Raw genomic sequence first — 26,943 nt, 5'->3', positions numbered from 1 at the left:
TAACATAATAATTTAGATGATTGAACCATTGATTTATAAAAAAAAATCATATTAATTAAAAATTAGTGGTTCAAATTACATTTTTTTTCCTACCAAAGCAACCAAATTTGAGTCAAGAAAACGTCTTGAGAAAATGTATAATAATGCATGTGAGCCACTTCTGTAATGATTTCTATCGGACAGAAGGTAGTATGTGATAAAGGTAGCAGGATTTTTGGAAGTACATAATAAATGTGAGGAAAGTTTGTACAGTAGGTGAAAGAATCTAATAAAAGATTAATTAGGGGTAAAACATAAATTTAATTAGGGGAAATTTAAATTTAGTTTTACGCCTAAAAAATTTCAGTGAAGTGACAAGTGAGTGAAGATTTTAGAACAGCTGATAAAAGATTCAGCCTTTCGGAAAATAAATAAAAAATCCAACATAAGGAGAGGACTCGTGCCATTAACGTATTCAATGATTCATTGTACCATTTGCAATTGCAAATAACAATTTACGGCTCTGAAGATTCCAACCTGAGTCAAGATCAATGGCACTTAATCGGGATTCCTGGAGCTCAGTAACGACACAACAAAGAGACTTTTCAGTTTTCACAGTCAAGTGTGTGATCGTGACCTGGCATGAGCTAATCTGTGTGGTTCATCGGTCTCCACGGCTGATGAACCATCCACAACAACAATTTTGGAGCCAACCATTGTCTCTCTCCGTCTCCTGCCCTCTTCGCTTACTCACAGAAAAGCCATGATTTCTTATTCCCAATGAACAAGAAGAACCCATCATCTATTTGACCATCTTCACCATCATTCTTTGTTCTGGTTAAGGTTGCTCTCTTTTATCATGGCTTCTTCAATGGGTTCCATGTCTAGATTTGTTCTGAAAGATACTAAACTAAAGATGCCAAGTGGTCTTCACAGACGAACCTCTTGTTCTTCTGTCAACGGACTTCAAACCCATTTGAGTATGTGCATTTATTCTTACTTTTATATGTAATGTCTGTTTAGTTGACTTTGCAATTACGCCTGCGATGTTGGGTTTTACTTATTTGAGTATATACTGTGATCTAGATTGTTTGAGAGTACTATGATAGATTCTTATACGATCTGCTGTTCTTCTCTTTTTCATGCTCTTCCCGTCTTCAATTTTTTAGTAGACTTGAGAAGCGGCTCAGTATCCAATAACGGAACTCAGATTGTTCTAAACATTGTTGGGAGTCCTATTGTTGCTTCCTCGTCCCCTTCCTTAATTGCTCATGCTTCACGGTATGCTTCAATATGGATTGATTGACATGCTTTCGAATGTTTTCTGTTCTTATACCAAAACTCGGTACTTGTGTGTGACCACACTATTAGATCTTTGTTCACTGAAACTGGAAATTATGTTTTTGTGCTTTGGCATAATGTTTAATGACCATCGCATTCCACTAATAATTTGCTTTGTGTTATCCGGCAGAAGCAATCAAGTACTATGCAGAGCAGCAGAAACTGTATCTGGAGAGGTTCCTAGTAGCACTCCCAGTGGAATGAGCAAATATGAGAGAATAATTGAAACATTAACAACTCTTTTTCCTGTGTGGGTATGTTTCGTACTAGCATTTCTTATAAATTCTTGGATGGAATTCAACTCCTCCCTTCTCATTTACCAGTTAAATTTTCAGTTTTCATTTAAAACATTGTTTGGTGAGGACAAGTTTTCTCATTATTCATTTCCTTTTGACAGGTAATATTGGGCACAATTATTGGTATATATAAGCCAGCTGCGGTAATGTCATCAATCTGTCTTTTCCAACTACATCAATGAATCTAGATTTTCATCTAATTGAAACATTGAATGAATTTTGTGAGTCCAAAACTCAAATTGCTTAAATACTTAATCTCCTGGGTCCTCCTGCAGGTCACTTGGTTGGAAACAGACCTTTTCACTGTAGGTTTGGGTTTCCTCATGCTTTCGATGGGATTGACCTTGACATTTGAGGATTTCAGACGGTGTCTGCGCAATCCATGGACTGTAAGAATCTAACCTCTTTGTGGATCCTTTGAAGTATCCCCAGCACTAAGCTAATGCCTGTTGCTATATTGCTAATTCCTTTTCATTTAACCCATTCAAAACTAGTTAACTCTTCTGTTTGCAGGTGGGTGTAGGATTTTTGGCTCAGTACTTTATTAAACCCATGTTAGGTTTCGTCATTGCAATGGTATGTCTTTACCAGTGATGTTAGTATCTCATACTTTTACCCCACTTACTGATATTGAATTCTGTCACAAATTGATTTTTTTTTTTTTTTTTGGGCTTTTCATTTAGACAGAAGGCATTCAATTTGATGCCCAAATTCTAGTATGTACGTTCCAGGTGTTAATGTTCGATTATGTCTGTTTTCTATCATTCTTGGTTGGAATGTAATCCAAGGGAATTATAATTTGCTCTTCCATACCTTTGCAATACCTGGGCTTTTATGAGGTCCCAATCAATTTAGAACTTATCCAAAAGATATTAAATGTTGAAAATGATAGAAGTAGGCTTTTCATTACCAACTTTGGTATTTTTGTAGTAGAAAATGCTTCTTCAGAGCTTTAGACATCTCAGTAGATCATTTCTTTACTATTCTTATGTTTGAATTCAGGCTTCCTTTCTTTAGTACCATTTTCATTTAAAGAGACCTATTAAGTTTGTATAAGTTTATTCTACTGGAGGATGCTTTCTTATCAAAATTTTGTCACCCTACCATGTTAATCCAAAGGGTTTCCTCCTCCATTTACTACCTAGCAGTCTAGCACTGTGCACAAATCATTTAATTTCAGGTTTTATTTTGGATATAAGTTGGGAATCATGAAAAGCAAGAGAACATGAGAATATGTACATTACACACAATATATGGGAAAGAAGCTTCACCCACTACTGAAAAATTATAATACAGTATGGAGCCGTCATTGCAAGGGAAAACCCTCCCTACTCTTTAGTGCACATCTCTGCATTATCAATACCATCCACTGCCCAATTCAGTTCTCTACAAATTGATCTTATCTGAACTTTCATGATAGCCAAGATATACTGAATTTCATTAATTAGGTGAACTAGACTTCAAGGTCCACTTCCCACATTTTGGCAGCTCTGCCAAATTCCCTTCAATTCAAAATGAAGAAATATGATACCGCATGGCAATTCAAATTTCTATTAGAAGGGTTGTGAGTTCTGCTTTTATGGAGTCTGGATCTCCTATGGGATGACTAGTTGCCAAAAAAAAAGTGCTCCATCAGCCCTTAAGAAAGATCATTCAAATCCCAGTTGGTCATAGTTCCCTTTAAAGCTTCTATAGAATTGAAATTTACTCTCTGTTCAGGGGTGCTGGATGTGGTAGCTATGTTAGATTTCCTAGGCAGGCCACCAGGAGATAATTGAAGGATTTAGTTAGATTCCTTCTCAAATCAGCAATATGAAATTGTAGAGAAGTTGGGCCGAATGGCCCATAGGTTGTTTATTATTCTTGTTATTTTGGGCTCATCTTGTCAATATTAAGTTATTTTTTAAGTTCTTTGTAAATTCTTGCCCAACTAAGGGTCTCCTTGTAATTACTCAAATATATCTAATAAAACAGTGTTAGAGGGCTGAGATAGAGAGAGTTCGAAATCCTCTTCTCAGAACCCTCATTGCAGAACACTCAACTCTCCTCTCCTCTCTTCAGTTTCAACATGGTATCAGAGCGTATCTGAACTTGAACATCCTAGGGCTGGAGGCTTAGTCACGTACTGCCTGATTCTTGGAGGTCATTGGACGAGCCCAAGACTAGAATCTCTTGGAGAAGGGGTTCGGTGACCAGGAAGAATCAGAGAAGAAGAAAAAAAAGGGGAAGGGGAATAGCTCGGTTCTGTTTTTGAAGCTTGACTGTGTTTGGACTGTTGAAGCTCGAACTGTAAGTTGTGCTCAGTTTTCTGGTTCTATTTTGTATTACCTTCGACTGTGTTTGGACTGTTGAAGTGTCCGAAAATCCTAGCTGTTCTGTACTACCTTCAACTGCATTAAATCTGGTTTAACCCAGAAATTTCTGGGCTGTTTTTTTTCTTCTTCTTGGACTGTTAAAACCTGCCGAAACATCCTTGTAACAAGGCTGTGTATTGTTACTCTTGTTCGGCTGTTTTAGGGGGCTGTACGAACTGTTTTTGGGGTCTTTTCTCTTCCTTGACAGTGGGGTTGTCTCTATTGCCCACACTGTGTTTGTGAAAAGGCCTATTCAGCAATACCGATTGGTACTTACTCTTCTTGGCTGAGTGTACAACCTTGAAAAGGTACTTCGGCTGAGTGCACAGTGCCTAGGAGTTTCTGATTACTTCTTGAAGCCTGAACTCAGTGAATTGTCTTCTTGTGGTCGGCTGAACTCAATGTGTTGCCTCCTTGTGGTCGGCTGAACTCAGTTATTGCTTGTCCTTATTCAGTATACTTGTAGAAGTCATCTGAAATCATATTTGGAGTGTTTACATGATGTACTCCTCAGAGTTTGAAAACAAAAGTGGTGCTGAATATGGAATGGGTTAGGGGACTCCAAGTGATTCCTTATTGACTGTGACCACAGTTAAACTAGATGGAACTAATTATCTGGCATGGTCACAATCAGTAAAGATTCATGTTTGTAGTAGAGGAAAGTGGGGGTTCATTTCCGGGAGTAAGAAGGCTCCCCCAGAAGATGATCCATCCTACGAGAAGTGGATGCAAGAAAATTACACTGTCATTGGGTGGCTTGTGAACTCAATGCAGCCACAAATCAGTCAACACTACCTATGGATGAATTCAGCAAAAGAAATTTGGGACAGTGTTGCAGAAACCTATTCCCAAAAACTCAATGTGGCCCGGGCATATAAATTGAGAAGTGATGTAAAGAATTTAAGGCAAGGAGAGAAACCTCTTGCTGTATATTTCTCAACCCTGAAATCCCTATGGCAAGAGATTGACCTAATAGAAGCTGTAACTTGGGACACCGCTAATGATGCAGAGACCTACAGAAAAATGGTTGAAAGGAACAGGGTTTTTGAGTTCTTAACTGGACTAAACCCGGAATATGATATCACAAAACATAATATTCTTTCCAAGGAGTGTATCTTTGTCACAAGCTTATGCATTGGTGAGTAGTGAAGAGAGCAGAAGGGTTGCTCAGGTTCAAGGGGCTGATATTAATGATCACTTTGCCAATATGGGGATTAAACCTAAAGGGAATGTTGGAACTTCTAGTGGCACAGGAAAGAAAGAAGTTGTATGTGAGTACTGCAAGAAGCCAAGGCACACCAAAGACAAGTGTTGGAAGTTACATCCTAATCTTGTTCCCATTCGGTTTCAGAAAAAAATATGATAGTAAAAGATCAGGAAGTGCAAATGTAGTTGTCGGGCCAGATTGTGAAGAGATGTCTATTTCTGCACAGTTGGCAGCCATGAGAGCAGAATATGAAAAGTTTGGGAAGATGATCAGTCAACTGAGTGATGTGACGTCTGCTTCCGATCCTTCAGGAAATTCTACTACTTCAGCATTTGCTCATTCAGGTATAAGGGCTTCTGCTAATCATGCTACCTCTTCAGGTAATCTCAAGATCCCTTGGATTATTGACTCAGGTACTTCTGACCATATGACCAATTTGTCTACCTTGTTTGTTTCATATGACTTACTTCCTGGACGTGATAAAATCACTTTAGCTGATGGTTCACTTGCCCCTATCTCTGGTAAGGGAACCATCAAGGCTACGGATTCCTTATACCTACCTTCTGCCATTCATGTACCTAAATTAAATACAAATTTGTTGTCTGTGAGCAGTTTAACCAAGTCACTAAACTGTTGTGTAACATTTTTTCCTTACTACTGTGTTTTTCAGGATCTGGAGTCTCAGAAGGTGATTGGGAGTGGCCATGAGGCGAACGGAATATACCTGCTTGATACTCCGGGACAATGCACTGATCATCTTGGGAATGTTGCTCTTGGATCTGTCTCTTCAGAGTCTATTAGTCGGATTATGTTGTGTCATTGTCGTTTTGGTCATCTGTCTTTTTCGGCCTTGAGTCATCAATTCCCTGAACTGTTTAAGGGAATTAGTCTGTCCAGTCTTCATTGTGAGCCTTGTGAATTGTCAAAGCATTGTAGAAGCAAGTATCCTTTGAGAAATAAAAGATCTTCTGTTCCTTTTAATATTGTGCATTCTGATGTGTGGGGGCCTTACCACTTACCCTCCATGGGTGGCTATAAATATTTTATCATGTTTATTGATGACTTTTCACGATTCACTTAGATATTCCTGATGAAATCTCGTGATGAAGTTCCAAGACTTGTAAAACAATTCCATGAATTTGTTCTAACCCAATTTGATACCAGGATTAAAATCTTCAGATCGAATAATGCAAAAGAATACCTTGAGAAAAACCTATCCTGCTATCTTTCTGACATGGGGGTTATTCATCAAAGCTCATGTGCTAGGACCCCAGAACAGAATGGGGTTGTTGAGAGGAAAAGCAAGCATATTGTTGAGGTTGCAAGAAGTATCTTATTTGCCTCACATGTTCCTACCAGGTTTTGGGGTGATGTTGTACTTACTGCTACCTATCTTATAAACCGCATGCCATCCGGGGTTTTGGGGTTTAAGTCTCCCTTCACTCTTCTTCATCCGGACAAAGACCTTTTTCCTGTTCCTATTCGTGTCTTTGGTTGCACCTGTTATGTACATGTTCCAAGTGTCCAAAAGCATAATTTGAACCCAAAGCCCAAAAGTGTATCTTCCTTGGTTATTCCCCCAAACAGAAGGGTTATTGTTGTTTTGATCCAAAGTCTGGCAGTCGGTATGTCTCAATGGATGTCACCTTTGATGAGTTTTCCCCTTTTTATGGTTCCTCTCCAGAAGGACATTGTCCACGGGGGGAGGATTTGACATAGGTGTTTGCTCTTCCTCTTCTTGTCCCTGTTGAGTCCCTTGATGTGTCTGCCTCTCCCTCAAATGAATCAAGGTTGGATCAGTCGTTCCATTCTCCTTGTCCCGGTACCCTACCCCTTCGTCCTATCCTCAATCCCAAGGTGTATCAAAGGCAAAGATCCAGAAATGTGCAGGTTGTTTCTCCTACAACACATAAGCCTCCTACACTTCCAGTCACAGAAGAGACAACATGTACTGGTTCAGCACCTTTGGATTCATCCTTCCCTGACCTTGATATTCCCATTGCTGTTAGAAAAGGAAAACGGAAGTGCACTGCACACTGCATTTCCAAGCACCTTTCTTACAGTTTGCTTTCACCTTCATATTTTGCCTATCTCTCTTCTGTTGCTTCTCATCCTATTCCCAGGTCTGTGTCAGAAGCTCTTAAGATTCCAGAATGGAGGGATGCTATGAAATCTGAAATAGATGCCCTACACAAGAATGACACATGGGAAGTGGTGGATTTGCCTGAAGGGAAGGATCCTGTTGGTTGCAAGTGGGTCTTTACTATCAAATACAGAGTTGATGGCACCATTGAAAGGTACAAGGCCAGGCTGGTTGCAAAAGGCTATACACAGACATATGGGATTGATTATTTAGAGACTTTTGCACCTGTTGCCAAGATGACATCTGTGAGGGTTCTTCTATCTTTAGCTGCTACTTTGACTGACCCCTTTATCAATTGGATGTGAAGAATGCATTTCTGAATGGTGAATTACATGAGGAGGTTTACATGTCTCTTCCTCCAGGGATGTATGGAACTGATATAAAAGGGAAGGTATGCTGGCTGAAGAAATCTCTTTATGGACTAAAACAGTCCCCTAGAGCATGGTTTGAGAGATTTAAAACAGCACTTGTTAACTTTGGTTATGTGCAGACACAGTCCAATCATACTCTTTTTGTGAAGAGGAGTGGACCTCTGGCAGTATACCTCATTGTGTATGTAGATGATATTGTAGTGACGGGTAATGATGCCTCAGGAATTCATGATCTAAAATCTTTTCTCCATACAGAGTTTGAGATTAAAGATTTGGGGGAATTGAGATACTTTCTTGGCATAGAAATGGCTCGATCCAAGGATGGGATTCTTATCTCCCAAAGGAAGTATGTTCTTGACTTGCTCTCTGAAACTGGAAAGATGGGTGCTAGACCAGCTGCTACTCCTATTGATATGAGTCATAAACTCTCAGCCTCAGAAGGGACATTGTTAGAAGACAAAGGAATCTTTCAGAGACTTCTTGGGAAACTTTTGTATCTATGCATGACTCGGCCAAATATTGCATATGCAGTCAGTTGCATTAGCCAATTCATGCATGCTCCTCGAGACACTCATTTGGCAGCTGCAGAGAGAATCCTATGTTATTTGAAGGGCTCCCCAGGAAAGGGCATTCAGTTTGCCAAGCATGGTCATATGAAACTTGAAGCTTACACCAATGCTGACTGGGCCGGGAACATTGATGACAGAAGATCTACCTCTGGGTATTGCAGCTTGGTAGCTGGTAATGTTGTTTCTTGGAGAAGCAAGAAACAATAGGTTGTTGCTCGGTCTTCTGCTGAAGCAGAATACAGGGCCATGGCACCTGGGATTTCTGAATTATTATGGCTAAAATCTTTGATGGAAGAACTTGGAGTTGAATGTGACAAGCCAATGATGTTGTACTGTGATAATCAAGCCGCCATCAACATTGCTCACAACCCAGTGCAACATGATAGAACCAAGCATATTGAAGTTGATCGACACTTCATTAGGGAAAGGGTCTCTTCGGGTGAAGTGTGTCTTCCTTTAATCACATCTGAAGGACAGTTGGCAGATTTTCTTACCAAAGGCATTCCCAAGGCAAAACTTCAGCATGATACCAGCAAGCTTGGCATGATTGACATCTATGCTCAGCTTGAGGGGGAGTGTAGAGAAGATGGGCCGAATGGCCCATAGGTTGTTTATTCTTCTTGTTATTTTGGGCCCATCCTGTTAATATTAAGTTATTTTTTAAGTTCTTTGTAAATTCTTGCCCAACTAAGGGCCTCCTTGTAATTACTCAAATATATCTAATAAAACAGTGCTAGAGGGCTGAGATAGAGAGAGTTCGAAATCCTCTTCTCAGAACCCTCATTGCCGAACACTCAACTCTCCTCTCCTCTCTTCAGTTTCAACAGAAATGCCTTCAAAATTGCCTTGTTGCCAGCATCCATGATCTAAGAAGAAAAAAAGAACTCAACCTCTTAAAGCAATATAAAATGCCTCTACATTATCAAAAGTGTGCCTATTTCTTTCTTCCCCCAGACTATATTATGTGTTTCCATTATATTTTCCCTTTAAATAGGTCTATACCCTATAAAATAGCTTCACATATCTGTGATGCTGCTTGGGCCACCTATTTGTAATATCCCACACTTTCACCAAGTCCAAAAAGAAGTCTACTTACTATGCAATCAAGAAGTAAACATGTGGTTGGTTTCCCATCCCAAAGGCACATCATGCATGCATGGGGAATGTGTAGTATCCAATACTTTTCCCTTGTTGCAGGTCCCTGGTGTTAATCTTTCCATGAATAGGTTCCCACATTAAAAAGGAAACTCTAGGTGGAACAGTTGAGACACAGAATCTTTTCTCTAGGAATTTTATAGATTTTATTTTCTTTCATACCTCTCGTTCTGTGCTTCTGGTGTTTTTAATGTTGTTTTATCACAGGAACAACCGGAACTTCTGACCTTTCATACAGACATACAGACATACATACAGACATACAGACAGACCAGAGGGAGTGTGCCATGGATTTAATCAGACCAGCAGACCTAACTAATGAGAAATATGTTGATACAACCATGGAGCTTAATGTGAAATATTCTAAGGATGGTGGTAATTTGTTGATGAGTGCTACTCTTTATTGTCAGCTTGTTGGGAGCCTTATCTATCTCGCACTCTCACTATAACTCACCCAAACATCTCTTATGTTGTCCAAGTTGTGAGTCAATTTGTATCAACTCTATGTTGATCTCACCTCTCTACAGTTTACAAGATCATTCATCACCTATGACCCAGGTGATTATTTTTCCCCTGTTCAACACCCCTTTAGCTTTCAAGTCTATGCTAATGCCAATTGGACAAGATGCCTTGATACTTATTGCCATGCTACAAGTTGGTGTATTGTCCTTGGTTGCTCTCTAATTTCTTGGAAGCGTAAGAAGCTGCATACTGTTTCTAAATTCTAATCAAAAGCTGAATACAGTGTCATGTCATCAACTTGCGGTGAAATTATTTAGCTCAGGCTACTGTTTACTGACCTCAACATTTCATTTACCTTTTTGATTGCTTTGTATCCTGATAATATGTGTTCCATCAAGATCACTTCAAACTGGGTTTTCTATGAGTACACCAAACACATTGAAGTGAACTGCCACTTTATATGTAATTAAGTCCTTGTTGGGGTTATTACTTTCCTTAAATAGCTATAGGCTTCCAACTTGCATATATCTTTACTAAAGCTATGACCAATGTTGCATGAACACAAACATGGGAGTCTGAATCTGATGTGTGTCCAAGAGTTGACTCAACAAGAAAATATGGACTTGTGAACAATGGAAAATTGCATACTATTAAATAGCTTTTTCCAAATTCTAAAATTATATACTTAAAAGAAAAGGGGTCTAAATGTTGCCTTTGTTAGTAAGTAACATTAAATATGAAAAATAGCAATCATCTTGTACATTAGCTGTTCATTTTTTCTTTTTTCAAATAAGCTAGGGAATAAAAAGGAAATGTTATGTAGAAGCATTCCTCAAGAATCCACAGTGTCAGAATCTGACGTGTCCAACACAAACACATCACCCGTTTAGAAGAGTCCATGCAGCACTGGCTGTAACGCACTGATGCCATGGTTTTCTTATTGGAAAACTGATGTTGTCACATCAGTGAGAGAAGACCCAACCAACTCTTCAAACCTTCTCTACCTGTTCTCTGTTTAAATTTTTTAAAACTATTATAAAGAGCTCAAACTGCCAAGAAGTAAGTAACATTAAATATGAAAAATAGCAATCATCTTGTACATTAGCTGTTCATTTTTTTTTCAAATAAGCTAGGGAATAAAAAGGAAATGTTATGTAGAAGCATTCCTCAAGAATCCACAGTGTCAGAATCTGACGTGTCCAACACAAACACATCACCCGTTTAGAAGAGTCCATGCAGCACTGGCTGTAACACACTGATGCCATGGTTTTCTTATTGGAAAACTGATGTTGTCACATCAGTGAGAGAAGACCCAACCAACTCTTCAAACCTTCTCTACCTGTTCTCTGTTTAAATTTTTTAAAACTATTATAAAGAGCTCAAACTGCCAAGAAGTTCTATAGCTTCCTTGTTTCAAATAGGAGATCTTTTTCTGCCCCCCCCCCCCCCCCCCAATTCTCAGCCACATGATGCAGCAATAAATAGAAATCTACAAGTGCCTGCTTCTTTGCCATTTTTTTATTGGAAACAGTGGCCTTCATTAAAAATAGTAATTAACCATCATATTACACTGTCAACCACTCAGAAAATGAGTGTTGACTGCAATCAAGTTCGAAAGTTACAATACAGCCCAAAAAAGTTCTCCCTGAAGGCCCCCCTGCTTTGCCAAACATACAGCCACAGAGTTGGCTGACCTCCTTACCCATTTGAAAATTACCCCAGCCTCCCTTGCTAAGCAAAGTATTTCCCTTATTTGTTGTCTAAAAGTCCATACACCCAGAATTTTTGTTTGCACCCATCCTATAACAGTTTAGAATCTCCATCTACCTCAAAGTTTTGAAATCCCCATTGCTTGGCCAATCCCAAGCCTTGTAGTAGAGCCATAATTTCAGCTCTCAGAGAGTCTTCCACACCTATGAGACCAGAATATAGTGCCATCAGTCTGCCCTCCCCATGCCTGAAGACTCCCCCAGCTCCAGAGGGTCCTGGATTACCAAAGGAACTTCTGGCAAAGTTTAATTTTCTACCCCTAGGAAGATTCCGTTGTTCCTTTCCTCCAAAGGATGGCTGCTCTTGTTTCCCTCCACATCACTTTACCCCTTTTCTTTGATAGTGTGAAGAAACTTGGGTCAAAAAGGCTTACCACATCCGGGGGAGGGGTCCACCTACAACCAAATAGGAAAGAAAACCAAGTCCACACAAAAGAAGCAAATGGACAAGATAGTAAAATGTGTAATTGTGTCACCATTTCCCAAGCATGAGGAGAGAGGCAGTGATTTGACCTCCTTTTTTTGTAATTTATCCATAGTATTGATATTCTGGAGCACCACCGTCCAGCAAAGGCTCTTATTTTGGGGGGTACAGGATTACACCAAACTTCGCTTGTAGGGAAGGAAACTACCGAGTGTGAGGATTGAAGGAGGGCAGAGTAAAAGGAAGCACAGGTAAAAGAGCCAGAAGGGGACACTGACCAAAACCTTGTGTCCTGACAAGAACGGTCCAAGAAAGCACTACTAAGAAGGGAAATGAGATCATCTACTAGGCCCATTTCAGATTCCCTTAACCCTCTCCTTAATCCCAGATCCCAGGAGTTTTTATTAGCATGCACAGAAGAAATCACTCTCCCTTTGTCGTGGGATAGGGAACAATGGACTCAAAGAAATAAATACTAGAATAAGAGCCAAAAGGTTGAGGAAACCAAATTGATGTGATTTCCATGTCTGATAAGATATTCTATTAATCTCTGACATGTCACATTACCATGTTGATCACATTTACAGATGAGCAAATCAAAGTTTGATAGGCTCACTATCTCAGGGCATCTTGGTCTGACTTAAGATATAGACTCTACTGTGGATGCTATCAATTTGTGGTCCATAAGGGATGGGGGGATTTTTATCTCATACTTCATGTTAGATAGCATAGTTTTTCCTAGTATCAATTATCAAACCAATTATCTGGTTATATTCCTTAACACTTTGCACTATCCTGGTAACTCAATTTATTTTATCATCTTATTTTATTGAGATGGTCATTCTGTTTTTTACCCCTTTTCCTTTCCTTCTTTTAAGTGGAAAACAGAGCACTAAACAGAATAGCTTAGTTTTGCTTACTATCAAACTAATTGTTCAATTGATAATGGACTGAGGATGATGTAAGGGTTAAATTAACCTGTAGTATGCATTAATTTTTTTTATTCTCCCCATGTAATCTTAAAAAAAAAAAGAAAAAAAAAATCAATTGCGTGTTAGTTTCCCTCTGAAAGTGGCATTTTTTGGTAACTCAAATTTTATCTTTTCTTGTGTTCATGATATGGTACTCTTTTTATTTCTTTCCTTTTCTTTTGGTGGTGGGAAGTGCATTAGGCCATCTGCTTTTTTTTTCCTTTTGAAAAAAAAGCTAATATATGATTGTATTAATAATGAAAATGTACAAGGTCCTCTTTACAGAGAATCTCTGTACATATAAACAACCCAACTAAGGACCCCCCACAAAAATTGACAGCCCAAAAAGAAGAGGATGCGCAATATCCTCTAAATAAGCTAAGAATTGGCATTCAACTTCTAAAGTGGAGGGCTTTGGCCTAAAGTAGAGGGAGTGGATCGGAAGCTGCTTGGCAGTGGCAAAGAGAGGTCTTTGCCAAGGAGACCCCTTATCTCCCTTTTTCTTTATATAGTACTGGAGGCTCTGAGCAGACTCATTAGTCGTGTAGTTTCAGGAGGTTATCTAGAAGGCTTTAAAGTGGCGGATGATAGTGATCCAATCACACTCCAGTTTTCTGATGATTCTTTAATCTTTTCAAGGCCAAGTTGTTGTGATCTGTTGTTCTTAAGGTGTCTCATCATCTGTTTTGAAGCTGCATCTAGTTTGAAAATAAATCTCCAGAAATCTGCTCTTATCCCTGTTGAGGAGGTCCCCCAATTGAATGAGTTGGCAGCTGTTTTGGGTTGTGGAGTGAGTTCCCTTCCTTCAAAAGTTGTGGACCTTCCCTTGGGAAAGCATTGTAAAGCAAAAGAAATTTGGAACCTAGTTATTGATAGAACAAAATTCAAGTTGCCTGGTTGGAAGAAGATTTACCTTTCAAAGGGGGAGTGATCACTCTAATCAATAGTGTCCTTTCAAATCTGCCCATTTATTTCATGTCTTTGCTTAGGGCACCGAGTACTATGTTAAGCTGCATTGAGAAACAAAGGAGGGACTTCCTTTGGGATGGCATAGAAGATCATAAAAAGCTACATTTTGTGGCTTGATCAGAGGTTTGTAAACCAAAACAGCAAGGGGGTTTAGGCATAAAGCCTCTCAAACAAGTAATAGTGCTTTACTTGCCAAGTGGCTGAAGATTTGCTACAGAGTGTGATGTGCTCTGGAAAAATGAAATTAAAGACAAGTATGGGGAAGCTAGTTGCGGATGGGAATCTGGCCCAGCTTCAGAACCATATGGAACTAGCTCATGGAAGGGCATCTTACAAATCAGGGAGGTGTTTTTCAGTTGTATCTCTTTCAAACCTGGTTCAGACAAAGAATTTTGTTTTGGAAAGACAGGTGATGTGGTACCAAACCCCTTTGCTTGGGCTTCCCATCAATTTTTGCTTTGGCTCAGGATAAGGAGGCCCGGGCATGTGATTACTTTGAGGTTATCTACAACCAAGAGTAGTGTGGATCCTGAGACTAAGAAGAGAGGTAAATGACTGGGATCTGGATTCATTGACTGTCTTGTTTCAAAGTTTGGAATAAATCTAGCTTCATCCGACAGAGAGGGACAGGATTTGGTGGAACAAAGAGAATTCTGACCTCCTTACAGTGAATTCTATGTTGCAATTTTTGCTAAATTCAGATGGGACCTCGCCCCCTTAGGTCTGGTTGTGGAAGCTCAGGATTCCTCTAAAGGTTCAATTCTTTATTTGGGCTGCTACAAAGAGTAAAATCCCTACTATTGATGTGTTTGAGAAAAAAAGGAGTGGCCCTAGTCAATCATTGTTGTTTGTTCAGGGAGGACGCTCAGCATCTCCTACTTCTATGTAGTTTCTCTCACAAGGTGTGGTCCCATGTTTTAAATCTTTTTGGCATGAACTGGGTGACATCTCCCGATCTTGCATCTTTTCTGTCCTCTTGGTGGGGGCAGGCATTCTCCAAGAGTGGTAAGGTCCTGTGGAATGTCTCTCCTTTGGTAGTTTGCTGGTGCATTTGGAAGGAGCAGAACAATCACTTGTTTGAAGATCGAGTTGCTCCATCAGAAAAAATGTGCGGGAGTGTGGAAAAAATTCTGATTAAATGGATGTTCACTGGTGGTCTCTTCAGGGGCTTTCAGTTTAAGCATCTTGTTGGCTCTTTTCCCCTTGTAGCGGGCTGTTGAGAAAATCTCTCCCTCAGCAGTCTCATTTTATCTTTTTACTATAATGAAATGTTCGCTGCTTCTCAAAAAAACTTCTAATCTCTTTAACAGCATAATTGATCACCACCTCCTCTGGAGTTTCTTTCCAACCAAATGGCCCAAAGGATTGCCAGAGGAATAACTGACCATAGGAACTTGCCTTTCCTGTTCATGCCTGTGATGTGCACCATGACAATAAAGCTTGAACAAATTTGTAAAATCCTCTGTTTTAGGTGATTTTCCATATATTATTTCAGCATTTGTAAAATCCTAAAATGTTGGGTTTCTGTATGAATCATCATTGCCTTGTTAGCTTTTGGTGCCAAAAATCATCTGGATTAACTTAGACATTCTTGATTTTGTGTCCAACATTATTGTGAAGTCTGAATCCTAAATCTGCTCTCTGATTTGCAGAGTCTAAAACTCTCAGCTCCTCTTGCAACTGGTCTAATTTTGGTCTCATGCTGCCCTGGAGGGCAGGCATCAAATGTTGCAACCTACATATCCAAGGGAAACGTTGCACTCTCAGTTCTTATGACAACGTAGGTCTACTTTCTATACTAGCTTTGGTTCGGTAAATTGGATGCTAGGTAATCTCTAATTGTAATTTGATATATTCAAGGTAATTTCTCTGTTTTGTATACATACTTTTATGTATTTATCAGATGATAGCAGTCAAGATTATGATTTTTTTAAACTTTACATGTGAAAGGTTTTTTACATGTCATAAGGGATCAAATTTGTGTCAAATATGCTGTTTAAACTGTCAATCTAACCTATAATATGATATTCATATTGGACGACGAATACTTATAACAGTGTTTAAAGCATGATATTTTGTAAGTGGCAACGAGTCATGATATTTTACTGCATGCTGATGTTTGGAAGTTTCTCTTTTGTCTGAGTGATTTCATGTTGGACAATTGGCTTAGGATTCATGTTCTTGATAAGATATTCATCACTAATCATTTCACCGGTTGGGATCCTGTAGGTGTTCAACAATCGGTGCTATTGTTATGACACCACTCCTCACAAAGCTTCTGGCAGGTCAGCTTGTTCCAGTTGATGCAGCAGTAAGAACATACCTCACTTGATATAGTTTTTCAGTAAATTGTCCATAAGTATGCTCACAAAGAAGCTGATAACTTTGAGATAACTAAGATATGTGTCAAGTAGGATGGAATCCAAACAGGAATTCTTGAATTCCAAAACCAACTTGGTTGGATGATATTGGCATCTAATAGATCATATTATTTTAGGATTGGAGTAAAAGAAGCAACTCTGAAAAAGGTCCAGGAAATTAAAAAAGAAGAAGAAAAAAGAAAGAAAAGGGAAAGCTATTACTTCTTCCTATTCATTTATGTATTACTATATAAGAGTTTCCTACCAAGTTCCTGTCAAATAGTTTGTAGACTGTTCTCTTAATCTTTCTGATGGAATACAGACTTCAACCAACGATGTCTTTGCAAACAGGCTTATTACGGAGAATTGCCTTCTGCCAACTACTAATGACTAAAACTAGTCGTTTTATTTTTGTAGGGCCTTGCCCTCAGCACTTTCCAAGTAGTGTTGGTGCCAACTGTTGTTGGAGGTAATCAAAAGGTTTTCTTCTCTCAGTAAAATTATGCCAGTGGTTCAACAGTTATCACTATCACTTTAATGCAGTTCATAGCTTATCTGAAAAGTGATGCAATCCTACATTTGGTCTATGTTTCAGTATTGTCAAATGAGTTTTTCCCCAAATTCACTGCGCAAATAATCACAGTCACACCATTAATAGGGGTTATCCTTACCACATTACTTTGTGCAAGCCCTGTAAGTTAACAAATCTATTGGTAAATGAAGTGTTGAATTCAGTTGTGAAGTGGTTATGATAGCCTTAGACTTGGTCATTCTAACTATATTTGAAAAATACTAACGTCAACTTGTATATATGCAAGATTGGGCAAGTTTCAAATGTCTTGAAGTCTCAAGGAGCACAACTTATAGTGCCTGTGGCCATCCTACATGCTGTTGCATTTGCTCTTGGTTATTGGGTTTCAAAAATGTCATTTGGGGAATCCACTTCTCGTACCATTTCTATAGAATGTGGGATGCAGGTATTTGTCTTTTTTCTTGATAGATATATCGATATTTTCCTCATCTATCATATTCACTGAACCTAGTAATTTATAATATCATATGAAATAGTGGTGTTTTGTGTCATGTTCCCTTCACAATGTATGGCATCTTGATCTGATAGAACATTATGTCTTACATCAATCATTGATATTCATATCTATTTGCAATCCACTATACTTTACATACCATTTGCTGGTAACCTGGAAAAGTTAGAATATTCACTATTTGGATGCTATGTGGGCACCATTGGAAGGAAAAGAGGTATAGGGACTTTCCACTTCAACTTCATAGGACAAAATTGTTTTTCAAATTAGTGTGACAAGACCTACCTATTACCTAAATAGAGATTTTTCTTTATTTATGATTTCTAGGAACACGTGATTGATATAAATTTGAGTAATAATTTGTGTGTTGTTCAACAAGGTTCTTGAGCACCATATCTTGTCTGCAGATGAGCCTGAGACATCAGATCAGACCATACAACTCTGTTTTTCATGGTTTTTATGTTGTGCCTCTCGAGGAATAGTTGACTATAAACTCAAATTCTGAGGTTCTTGAGCACCATATCTTGTCTGCAGATGAGCCTGAGACATCAGATCAGACCATACAACTCTGTTTTTCATGGTTTTTATGTTGTGCCTCTCGAGGAATAGTTGACTTTAAACTCAAATTCTGAATAGTAGGAAACTATTAAAGGTACTGACAGTTAACCACAGATGAATTAAGATTAAAATCCTGATATTGGACTCCATTGCACTTGAAGCCGATTAACTTACACCAATACAAGTCCAGCATGACTAAGAGATTTCCTTGTTTGGTGGCAACTTGTAATAACTGATACAAATTGTGACCAATCAAAACAAAGAATATTTAAATTGTCAAAGTCAAACCAATGTTGTTTTAAGTGCTATGGCATGGCAATGACTCCTATGAGAGTCAATGTTCAAGGAATTGGGAATGATAACAAGGACATAACATTTACACGACTACCAGAAGCATCAAAACATGGTTCTTTGGTAGAAACAAACTTGTTGTGCTTGTTCGAATAACTATAATTTCATATTCTTAAGACTTTTGGTACCGGTGTGATAGACATATTAATTCTGATGTAGTGTTCAGAGGAAACTCAATAGTCTCTATCTTATGAGGACGGAAACTTTTAGCAATATGCCTAGTGCATCAAGGACTGAAACCCCCATCAAATGGAAGACTTAAATTTTCTGGTTTCTCTATTGGCAACCTGAGAGATCAGGAATAGGTGGGGTGTATAGAGAAGCTAATGGGAAAATTTTTTTTTGTCTACTTAGGCGTGATAGGTGAGTGGGACTGATTAAAGTTTGAGCTAATCCCATTGGGTCAGAGTTTGGTTTATCCCTTTGCCTGGGGGGTCTTGGTGTGAGAGGGAGGTGACTTGCATGTTGTACTAGGTTAGATGATAGCACAATCAGATGGCCCATGGACACTCAATCATTAAATTGGAGAAGAAAGATCTTTGACATCTACTTGGACAGCTCAATCAGATGGATTCCAGGGAAACAAACACCATGACTGATGACTTGGAAAGAGAGAAGGTAGGGAGAAATCAGTAGTATTGGGGAGCTAAGAACTTGGGCTAACTGCTTGTACTATTACAGCTTCTTCCTTATTTGTTTTTTTCTTGATCTAGAAGTGGTAATTGTTACTGCCAAAATTCGCAACAAGGATAGAATCGGAAATTTTCTGATCTCAGCTAAGAGGGTGTCACCTTGGCTCGGTACCTCAGTTGCTATGGAGCACCTACAACCAGAGGAGAACGTCAAAGGCCCCAGGGTGATATCCGGGGGGCATGGACTCCAGCGGTTAGGTCAGTAATACCAAAAAAAGATGAACTGAAGAGCTTGGTGAGACATGATATTAGGTAAGTTGAGATGAAGTGAGGTGTGCTGAGGTGTCTAGTGTGCATCATGCATAGAATCTAGTGTTATGTATGGTGTTGAAACAAATGAGGGGCTCACCTATTTATAGGAGAGGAGCTTCATCCAAGAATGGGCACATCACTCATGTGGTTGGAGCTCTGCCCACTTGTCACACCCTGGGTTGACATGTTATGTGCATGTGGTAGGAGTGGGCCCACTTTGAATGTGGTGGCATTGATGCTCTGATGGATGTCCATGTGCTACTTTCTTGGTTGACCAGATGTACATGTCATGAGTTGGTATCAAGTTGGCCTGGTCAGGTCAGGTCAGCTTGGCTAAGTCAACTGGGCTTAGGTGAGCTCAGCTAGATCAATTCGGCCAGGTCAGTCGGGCATAGGTGAGCCTGGTCAATTTGGCTTGGCGAAGTTAGCTGCTTTTAGGTTGTCTCAACCTTCTAAGGTGAGTTTGGTCAGTTAACCACTTCACCCCCAGCTTGTTCCCACTTGGCGACTTCTAACTGATCGGTTTTGGCCGTATTAGTAATCATTGTGGTCCCCTCATCTAGAATCCCTACCAGATATCTGGTTGTACTCTTTGATCAATGTTATGTGTGTAATTGACACAGCGTGGAAGCAATGAGAAACCGGGCTGGCTATGCAAGCACCGGGCGATCGCTAGCTTCTAGCGAAGAGCACCGAATTCTCTAGGAGAGAGAAAAGGTGGCGAAAATTGGAAGAAGAGAATTTTAAGAAATTCTGAAAATATGAAGTATGAATTGATGAATAATTATGGGAAAATAGCAGTATTTATAATACATTTGGAAATTGTAAAAGAACTAGAAAATAATAACTAGGATAGATCCAAATATCTAATCTGATAGGATCGAATTCTTCTTGGTTTGATCTCCACCGTCCGATCTCCCTAGATGCATGAATCTTGGAATATCTTGATAATCTTGATGCTTCTTGGAGTCTTTCTTGATAATCTTGGAAGAGTCTTGGAAGAGTCTTGCTTTATCTTGCTAATCTTGGAAGAGTCTTGCTAATCTTGGATTCTTGGATCCCTTGCTTATCTTGAATTCTTGGATCTTAGTTAGACTTATCCTTATCCTAGGAGCTGTCGCCCCTAGGGGTGAGATGGGCCATGTGATGGGCCTCCATCATTCTCCCCCACTTGGAGAGAACTCGACCCCGAGTCATGACTAGGATAGGCGAGTGTTATTTCTGGCAGGTACCGTTGAAGGTCTGCAACGTTGAAGGTCTTGGATATACCCACATGATCTGGTAGGTCCACTACATAGGCATTGTCATTAATCTTCTTCACGATCTTGTATGGACCATACTTCTGAGGCTTCAACTTGCTGTAAGTACCTACGGGAATTCTTTCCTTCCTTAAGAAGACCCTAACCTCATCATCTACATCAAACACTTGAGGTCGACGGTGCTTGTCTGCGGCCATCTTGTACTTGGTGTTGGATTGCTCTAGCTTCTGCTTCACAGCCTCTTGGACGGACTGGATTTGTTCTGCCATTTGTTCTGCTGAGATACTGGCGTCGGGTACTCTGGGTAGCTTCACTAAATCCAATGCATGGTTAGGGACCTTCATGTATACGACGGAGAAATGGGGATCTGCTGTAGAATTGTGCACTGCATTGTTATAGGTGAACTCGGCTTGGGCTATGGAAAAATCCCACTGTTTTGGCCTCTCCCAACATATGCTGCGAATTAAATTCCCTAAGGTTCGGTTTACCACTTTTGTCTATCCATTTGTCTACGGATGGGCTGTACTGCTGAAATTAAGTGAGGAATCAAACAACCTCCACAGGGTCATCCAAAAGTGACTGAGGAATCGTATGTCACGATCTGATGTGATGGTCTTGGGTACCCCATGCAAACGGACAATCTCCCTGAAAAACAATTTGGCTGTTGCGGATGCATCTGCTGTTTTCTTGCATGGGAGGAAGTGAGCCATTTTTGAGAATCTATCAACCACCACGAAGATGGAGTCCATGTTCCTCTAGGTCTTTGGCAAGCCTAGCACAAAATCTATGGACAAGTTTTTCCATATAGCAATAGGAACAGGTAGGGGCATGTAGAGACCTGTGTTCTGGGTTTGTCCCTTAGCTGTCTAACAAACATAGCACCTGCTTACAATGGTAGACACGTCCCTTCTCAATTTTGGCCAGTAATATCGCCCCTTAACTGCTTCTATTATTTGATCCCTTCCCAAGTGTCCTGCTAATCCACCCCCATGCAAATCCCTGATGATCTTTTCACGGAGGGAAGTGCAAGGGATACACAGTTGTTCCCCTTTCATAAGGAACCCATCATAAATAAAAAAGTCCTCTGTTGGCTGCTTATTCACACATTTCTACCATACCTATTGGAAATCTTCATCCTGGGCATATAAGTCTTTTAGGCACTCAAAACCCACAATCTCAACACTGAGGGTCTTGATGAGAGCTACACACCGGCTAAGTGCATCAGCCACTTTATTTTGCTGCCCAGTCTTATACACAATTTTATATGGGAACTTGTCTAGGAATGCAGACCATCTAGCATGCAAATCACTTCTTAATTGCTTTTGCCCACTAAGATATTTTAGGGTTTGATGGTCAGTGTAGAGAACAAATTCTTTTGCAATTAAATAGTGTTCCCAAGTCTTCAGGGCTCTAATTACAGCATAGAACTCCTTGTCATAAATTGACCACTTTCTCCTGGCTTCACATAATTTTTCACTGAAGAAAGCAATGGGTCTCTTCTCTTGGGACAATACAGCCCCTATGCCAACTCCACTGGCATCACATTCAACTTCAAATAATTTATTAAAGTTTGGCAAGGCAAGAACAGGAGCAGTATATAATTTTTCTTTTATGAGAGCAAAACTTTGCTCTTGTTCTTCTCCCCATTGAAATTTACCCTTTTTCAAGCATCCAGTAATGGGAGCCATGATACTACTAAAATTCTTAATAAAGCGCCTATAGAAGGTTGCCAACCCATGAAAACGCCTGACATCTGTGACAGTGGATGGGGTCGACCACTCCCTAATGGCTTTCACTTTTTCTTCATCTACTTTTACACCATCATTGCTTATAATAAATCCCAAGAATAATAAATTATCACTCATAAAGATGCATTTCTTCAAATTAGCATATAATTTATTTTCCCTTAATGTTTTCAGGACCTCCCTAATATGTCCCACATGCTCAGTGATAGATTTGTTGTATATCAAAATATCATCAAAATAGACTACCACAAATTTACCAATGAAGGGGTGCAATACCTGGTTCATCAACCTCACGAAAGTGTTGGGTGCGTTGGTTAGTCCAAAGGGCATGACTAACCACTCGAACAAACCATCTCTAGTCTTGAAGGTTGTCTTCCATTCATCTCCGGGATGGATCCTGATTTGATGATACCCACTCATGAGATCTATTTTTGAAAAAACTACAGCTCCGCTTAGTTGGTCCAGCATGTCATCCAGCCTAGGAACGGGAAATTTGTACCCAATAATAATCTTGTTAATGGCCCTGCTGTCGACACACATTCTCCAACTGCCATCCTTCTTAGGTGTAAGTAAGGCAGGTACTGCACAAGGACTCATGCTAATTTGAATGTCCCTTCTTCAATAATTCTTCTACCTTTTCCCATAAGATTTCATTCTCCTTAGGACTCATCCTGTAATGTGGGAGGTTAGGTAGGCTGGCACCTGGAACAAAATCAATATGGTGTTGTATGTCTCGCATGTGAGGGAGTTCATTCGGTAACTCCTCTAGAACTACATCATTGAATTCATCCAGTAGTCCCTGTACTTCAGCTGGAATTTTATTTTCATCATTAACATCTTCTCCTTTTACTACTAACAAATGTATTTCATGAGTATCCTTACATTCTTTAACAAATTCAACATGATGATGGGTGATGGTAAGGAAATTCTTTTCATGTGTTTTTGGAACATTTCTAATATTCTTCTCAGCTATGGGTAACAAAGTATAACGTGTACCTTCTTTTTCAAGTTGATAGGTATTCTTCCTACCCATGTGCCTTGCATCTGTATCAAACTGCCAAGGCCTTCCTAACAAAATATGGCAAGCATCCATATCAATAATATCACAATATACTTCATCATGGTACTTACCAATCGAAAATGGTACCTTGCAATGTTCTTCCACTCGTATGCCGCCTCCTTCCTTGATCCACCCAATTGTGTATGGGTTGGGATGTTTTTCAGGAATCAGCTATAATTGTTGGATGACATCCCTGCAAATAATATTTTCTTGACTACCACTATCAATAATTAAATTAAATAATTTTCCCTTGACAGTACATCTGGTACGAAATAATCTGTGCCTTTGAGAAGTATCCTATTTTTCTGGGACAACATTAATTTTCTTACCACACAAGTATACTCTTCATGTTCATATGGACCCTCTTCATCCTCCCCATCAGGTCCACAGTATACTTCCTCCTCAATATCTTCTTCCTCTCTTTCTACCATATTAACTGCCTTCCTCCTGGGACAGTCACTGGATCTATGTCCCACCTCATTACATTTAAAACATTTAATTGGAGCAGGCCTTGCATAAGGGTTAGTGGGTTTAGGAGGGTTGGAAGGATTACCTCGAGTATGTCCTCCTGTAGTAGCCTTACCAGCGTTACTTGTGCTTGCCGGGTGAGAAGGTTGTACTTCCGGGACTGATTTGTTTTTGTCGACAGTTGCCGGTCTATTGTCGCTCCCGCTGTACCGGCGGTAATTATCACTACGTGCCTTATCTTGGAACATTAATTTTGCTTTCAAGGCTAGGTTCCTTGCTTCCTGCACACTGAGAACCATCTGTACACCAATTTTGTCCCTGATGGACGGTCTCAACCCGCTCAGATAACGGGCTGCCTGCTGATTCAGACAACTGGTTTCTTTTTGCTAATCTTAAAAATTCTGATGTGTACTCATTAACACTACGTGAACCCTGAGCACACCTCTGATAAGATTCAAACATATATTGTTCATAATCAGGAGGTAAAAATCTACCTCTGATTAATTGTTTCATGCACCTCCAAGTTCGAACAAGACCCCTTCCTTCTCTCATCCGTTCCCACCAAACAGATGCGCCTCCCTTTAATCGGAAAGCTACCAGTTTTACCCTTCGTTCCTCTGATATCTCCATGTAATCAAAGAACCTATCGACTTCTGTGATCCAATCCAGAAGTCCCTCTATGCCAAGATCTCTACTAAAAGTAGGAATATCTACCTTGAGTTTAAATTCTACATTGCTCCCACGGGGATTGAAATTACCTTGATTGTGCCAATTTCTACCGTTTCTTTCGTTGCCGGGAAGAACTGGAGCACCACCAAATTCCAGATCATCATCACTATCATCGTCCAGGACTGGTCGTCGTAGCGCAGTATGGGCGGGTGGTCTGTCGTGGTCGTCTTCCTCGATTTGTTGTGGATGTTCCCGGTTCCGTGGAGCAACCTCCCGTAACAAGGTTCGCAGTTGTTCAACCATCTCTGCCAACTGCTGCTCGATGTTACGTGTGGTTGTATGCTATTCTTCGATTGCTCTCCAAACAGCTGGAAACCCCTGATCTCCATCACGGGGTGGGTTGCAACTGCTACCGTCTGGGTTGGACATGACTGGGCGAATTCCTTGCTCTGATACCACCTGACGCAGCGTGGAAGCAATGAGAAACCCGGCTGGCTATGCAAGCATCGGGTGATCACTAGCTTCTAGTGAAGAGCACCGAATTCTCTAGGAGAGAGAAAAGGTGGCGAAAATTGGAAGAAATTCTGAAAATATGAAGTATGAATTGATGAATAATTCTAGGAAAATAGCAGTATTTATAATACATTTGGAAATTGTAAAAGAACTAGGAAATAATAACTAGGATAGATCCAAATATCTAATCTCATAGGATCGAATTCTTCTTGGTTTGATCTCCACCGTCTGATCTCCCTAGATGCATGAATCTTGGATTCTCTTGCTAATCTTTATGCTTCTTGGAGTCTTTCTTGATAATCTTGGAAGAGTCTTGGAAGAATCTTTCTTTATCTTGCTAATCTTGGAAGAGTCTTGCTAATATTGGATTCTTGGATTCCTTGCTTATCTTGAATTCTTGGATCTTAGTTAGACTTATCCTTATCCTAGGATCTGCCGCCCCTAGGGTGAGATGGGCCTTGTGATGGGCCTCCATCAGCAATTGTCCAATTTAACTGAATATTGGCTAGCATTGATGTTGTTTGTTGATTGCATATTCTTGTCGCAACTGGAATTGCATGTCTGAATTCACTGTACCTTGGAGCTGCATCCATCGAAGGTAGGAGAAAGTTAAAATAAATCACAATAAATGAACATTTATCAAAAGAAGGTGAATATGTATCAACTTATGCAGACTATGCTTAGTTAACACCTCAACACACACAATATGCAAAAATTGTGTATCACACAATTCAAAGGGGCAATAATCATTAATTTTTTCAGTCTAGTATTTCAAGGATAAACATCTTCGGAGGGGCTCTAATGTTTGCACACAAGGAAACCCCTTTACGTAGCGTTTCAGTGGGTTCAAAATTAAAATACCGATATGTATCAGATGATATGGTATTATTATATGTTGCAATATTTTGAACCTTGGTTAATGCATAAAAAATGCTCAACTTATATATTGGTCCATTTATGCAGAGTTCTGCCCTGGGATTCTTACTTGCTCAAAAACACTTCACAAATCCCCTTGTTGCTGTTCCTTCAGCTGTCAGTGTTGTTTGCATGGCGGTAGGACTCACACTCAATGAACTAATTTGTGATTTTTTTCTCCTTATTTTTCATCAGTGGCATCTGTTTAGGAATTCCTTTCTGAGGTCATCATCTTCTTTACAGCTTGGCGGGAGTGCTCTCGCTGTCTTCTGGAGAAACAGACCAATTCCTGATGATGACAAAGATGATTTCAAGGAATGAGATTTCTTTGACCTTTCCAGTTGGTATATTTTGTTCTAAAATATTTATCAGTTTAGGTCTTTCTTTTTCACTTAGAGCACACCTTTTAGGAAATATTTACACTAATCCCCTGACTCCAAATGGGGGAATAATTTTGGGTGTATGTTACAAAGAAGATTATTATCATAGGATGCAGAAAATTAGAATTTGAGATATTTGTTTCTATAATTGTGGGAAGATAAGATGGTTTGAGTATGTAATCACCAGTGAAGAATAATTCTCTTATTCTTGTTTAAGTGTCTTTGCATCTTCTTTTTGTTAAAATATTTTATTTAATCTATTCAAGTGCAAGAAGAGAAAAAAGTTATACAGAAAAGGATGTTTGTATTAAAAAGTTTAAAAGAAAGGAAACCAGTGCAAATGAGAAGCAATGAAGAGCCACATTTCTGCTGAAACGAATAAGCATTTTTATCCCTGATACTGGTAAAATTGATTTCTCGTTGAGGTGTGGTCTCAACCCCAATCTTCTCTTGTCAAAGTTCCATCTTTAATTTTAGTTCTACATTTAACTATGACCTCCAAAAGCAAATACCTTCTTTCACTTTGTAAACCCCAAAATACAGTTTAGTGGCCCACTGCCACCATTGTTGGTGCCCTCTATTTAAGCAAATATGCCCATCAATACAGACCGCCCATGACCTCCCCGAAGCATTCTTCTAATAAAGGAAACTACAAGTTGAAGACATTG

At 39.6% G+C, this 26,943-nt stretch overlaps 1 protein-coding gene across 11 annotated transcripts; it reads left to right on the top strand.

Annotated features, from left to right (window-relative positions):
• The first annotated feature begins 347 nt into the window (after positions 1–347).
• On the top strand, positions 348–26,491 carry LOC148869271 (sodium/pyruvate cotransporter BASS2, chloroplastic-like). 11 transcript variants are annotated; one of them, XM_088970196.1, is made up of 13 exons: positions 348–959; positions 1,149–1,260; positions 1,454–1,574; positions 1,718–1,759; positions 1,892–2,005; positions 2,130–2,192; positions 15,663–15,790; positions 16,240–16,321; positions 16,788–16,839; positions 16,966–17,063; positions 17,189–17,347; positions 25,944–26,033; positions 26,139–26,491. In XM_088970196.1, the coding sequence occupies exons 1-13, from the start codon at positions 839–841 to the stop codon at positions 26,214–26,216; spliced, it is 1,260 nt and encodes a 419-aa protein (XP_088826322.1). In that variant the 5' UTR covers positions 348–838; the 3' UTR covers positions 26,217–26,491. The 11 variants fall into 11 exon arrangements, with proteins under 11 accessions (XP_088826322.1, XP_088826320.1, XP_088826321.1 ...); XM_088970194.1 differs by having other exon boundaries at positions 1,451–1,574; XM_088970195.1 differs by having other exon boundaries at positions 367–959; positions 1,152–1,260; positions 1,451–1,574.
• The last annotated feature ends 452 nt before the right edge of the window (positions 26,492–26,943 follow it).

The sequence above is a fragment of the Nelumbo lutea genome, chromosome 2 (genome assembly GCF_056320005.1).
Source record: "Nelumbo lutea isolate HS-2025 chromosome 2, American lotus-T2T, whole genome shotgun sequence".
NCBI classification, from domain to species: domain Eukaryota; kingdom Viridiplantae; phylum Streptophyta; class Magnoliopsida; order Proteales; family Nelumbonaceae; genus Nelumbo; species Nelumbo lutea.
Note: the sequence above shows the minus strand (reverse complement) of the source record. Positions and strands in the feature narration are given on the sequence as shown.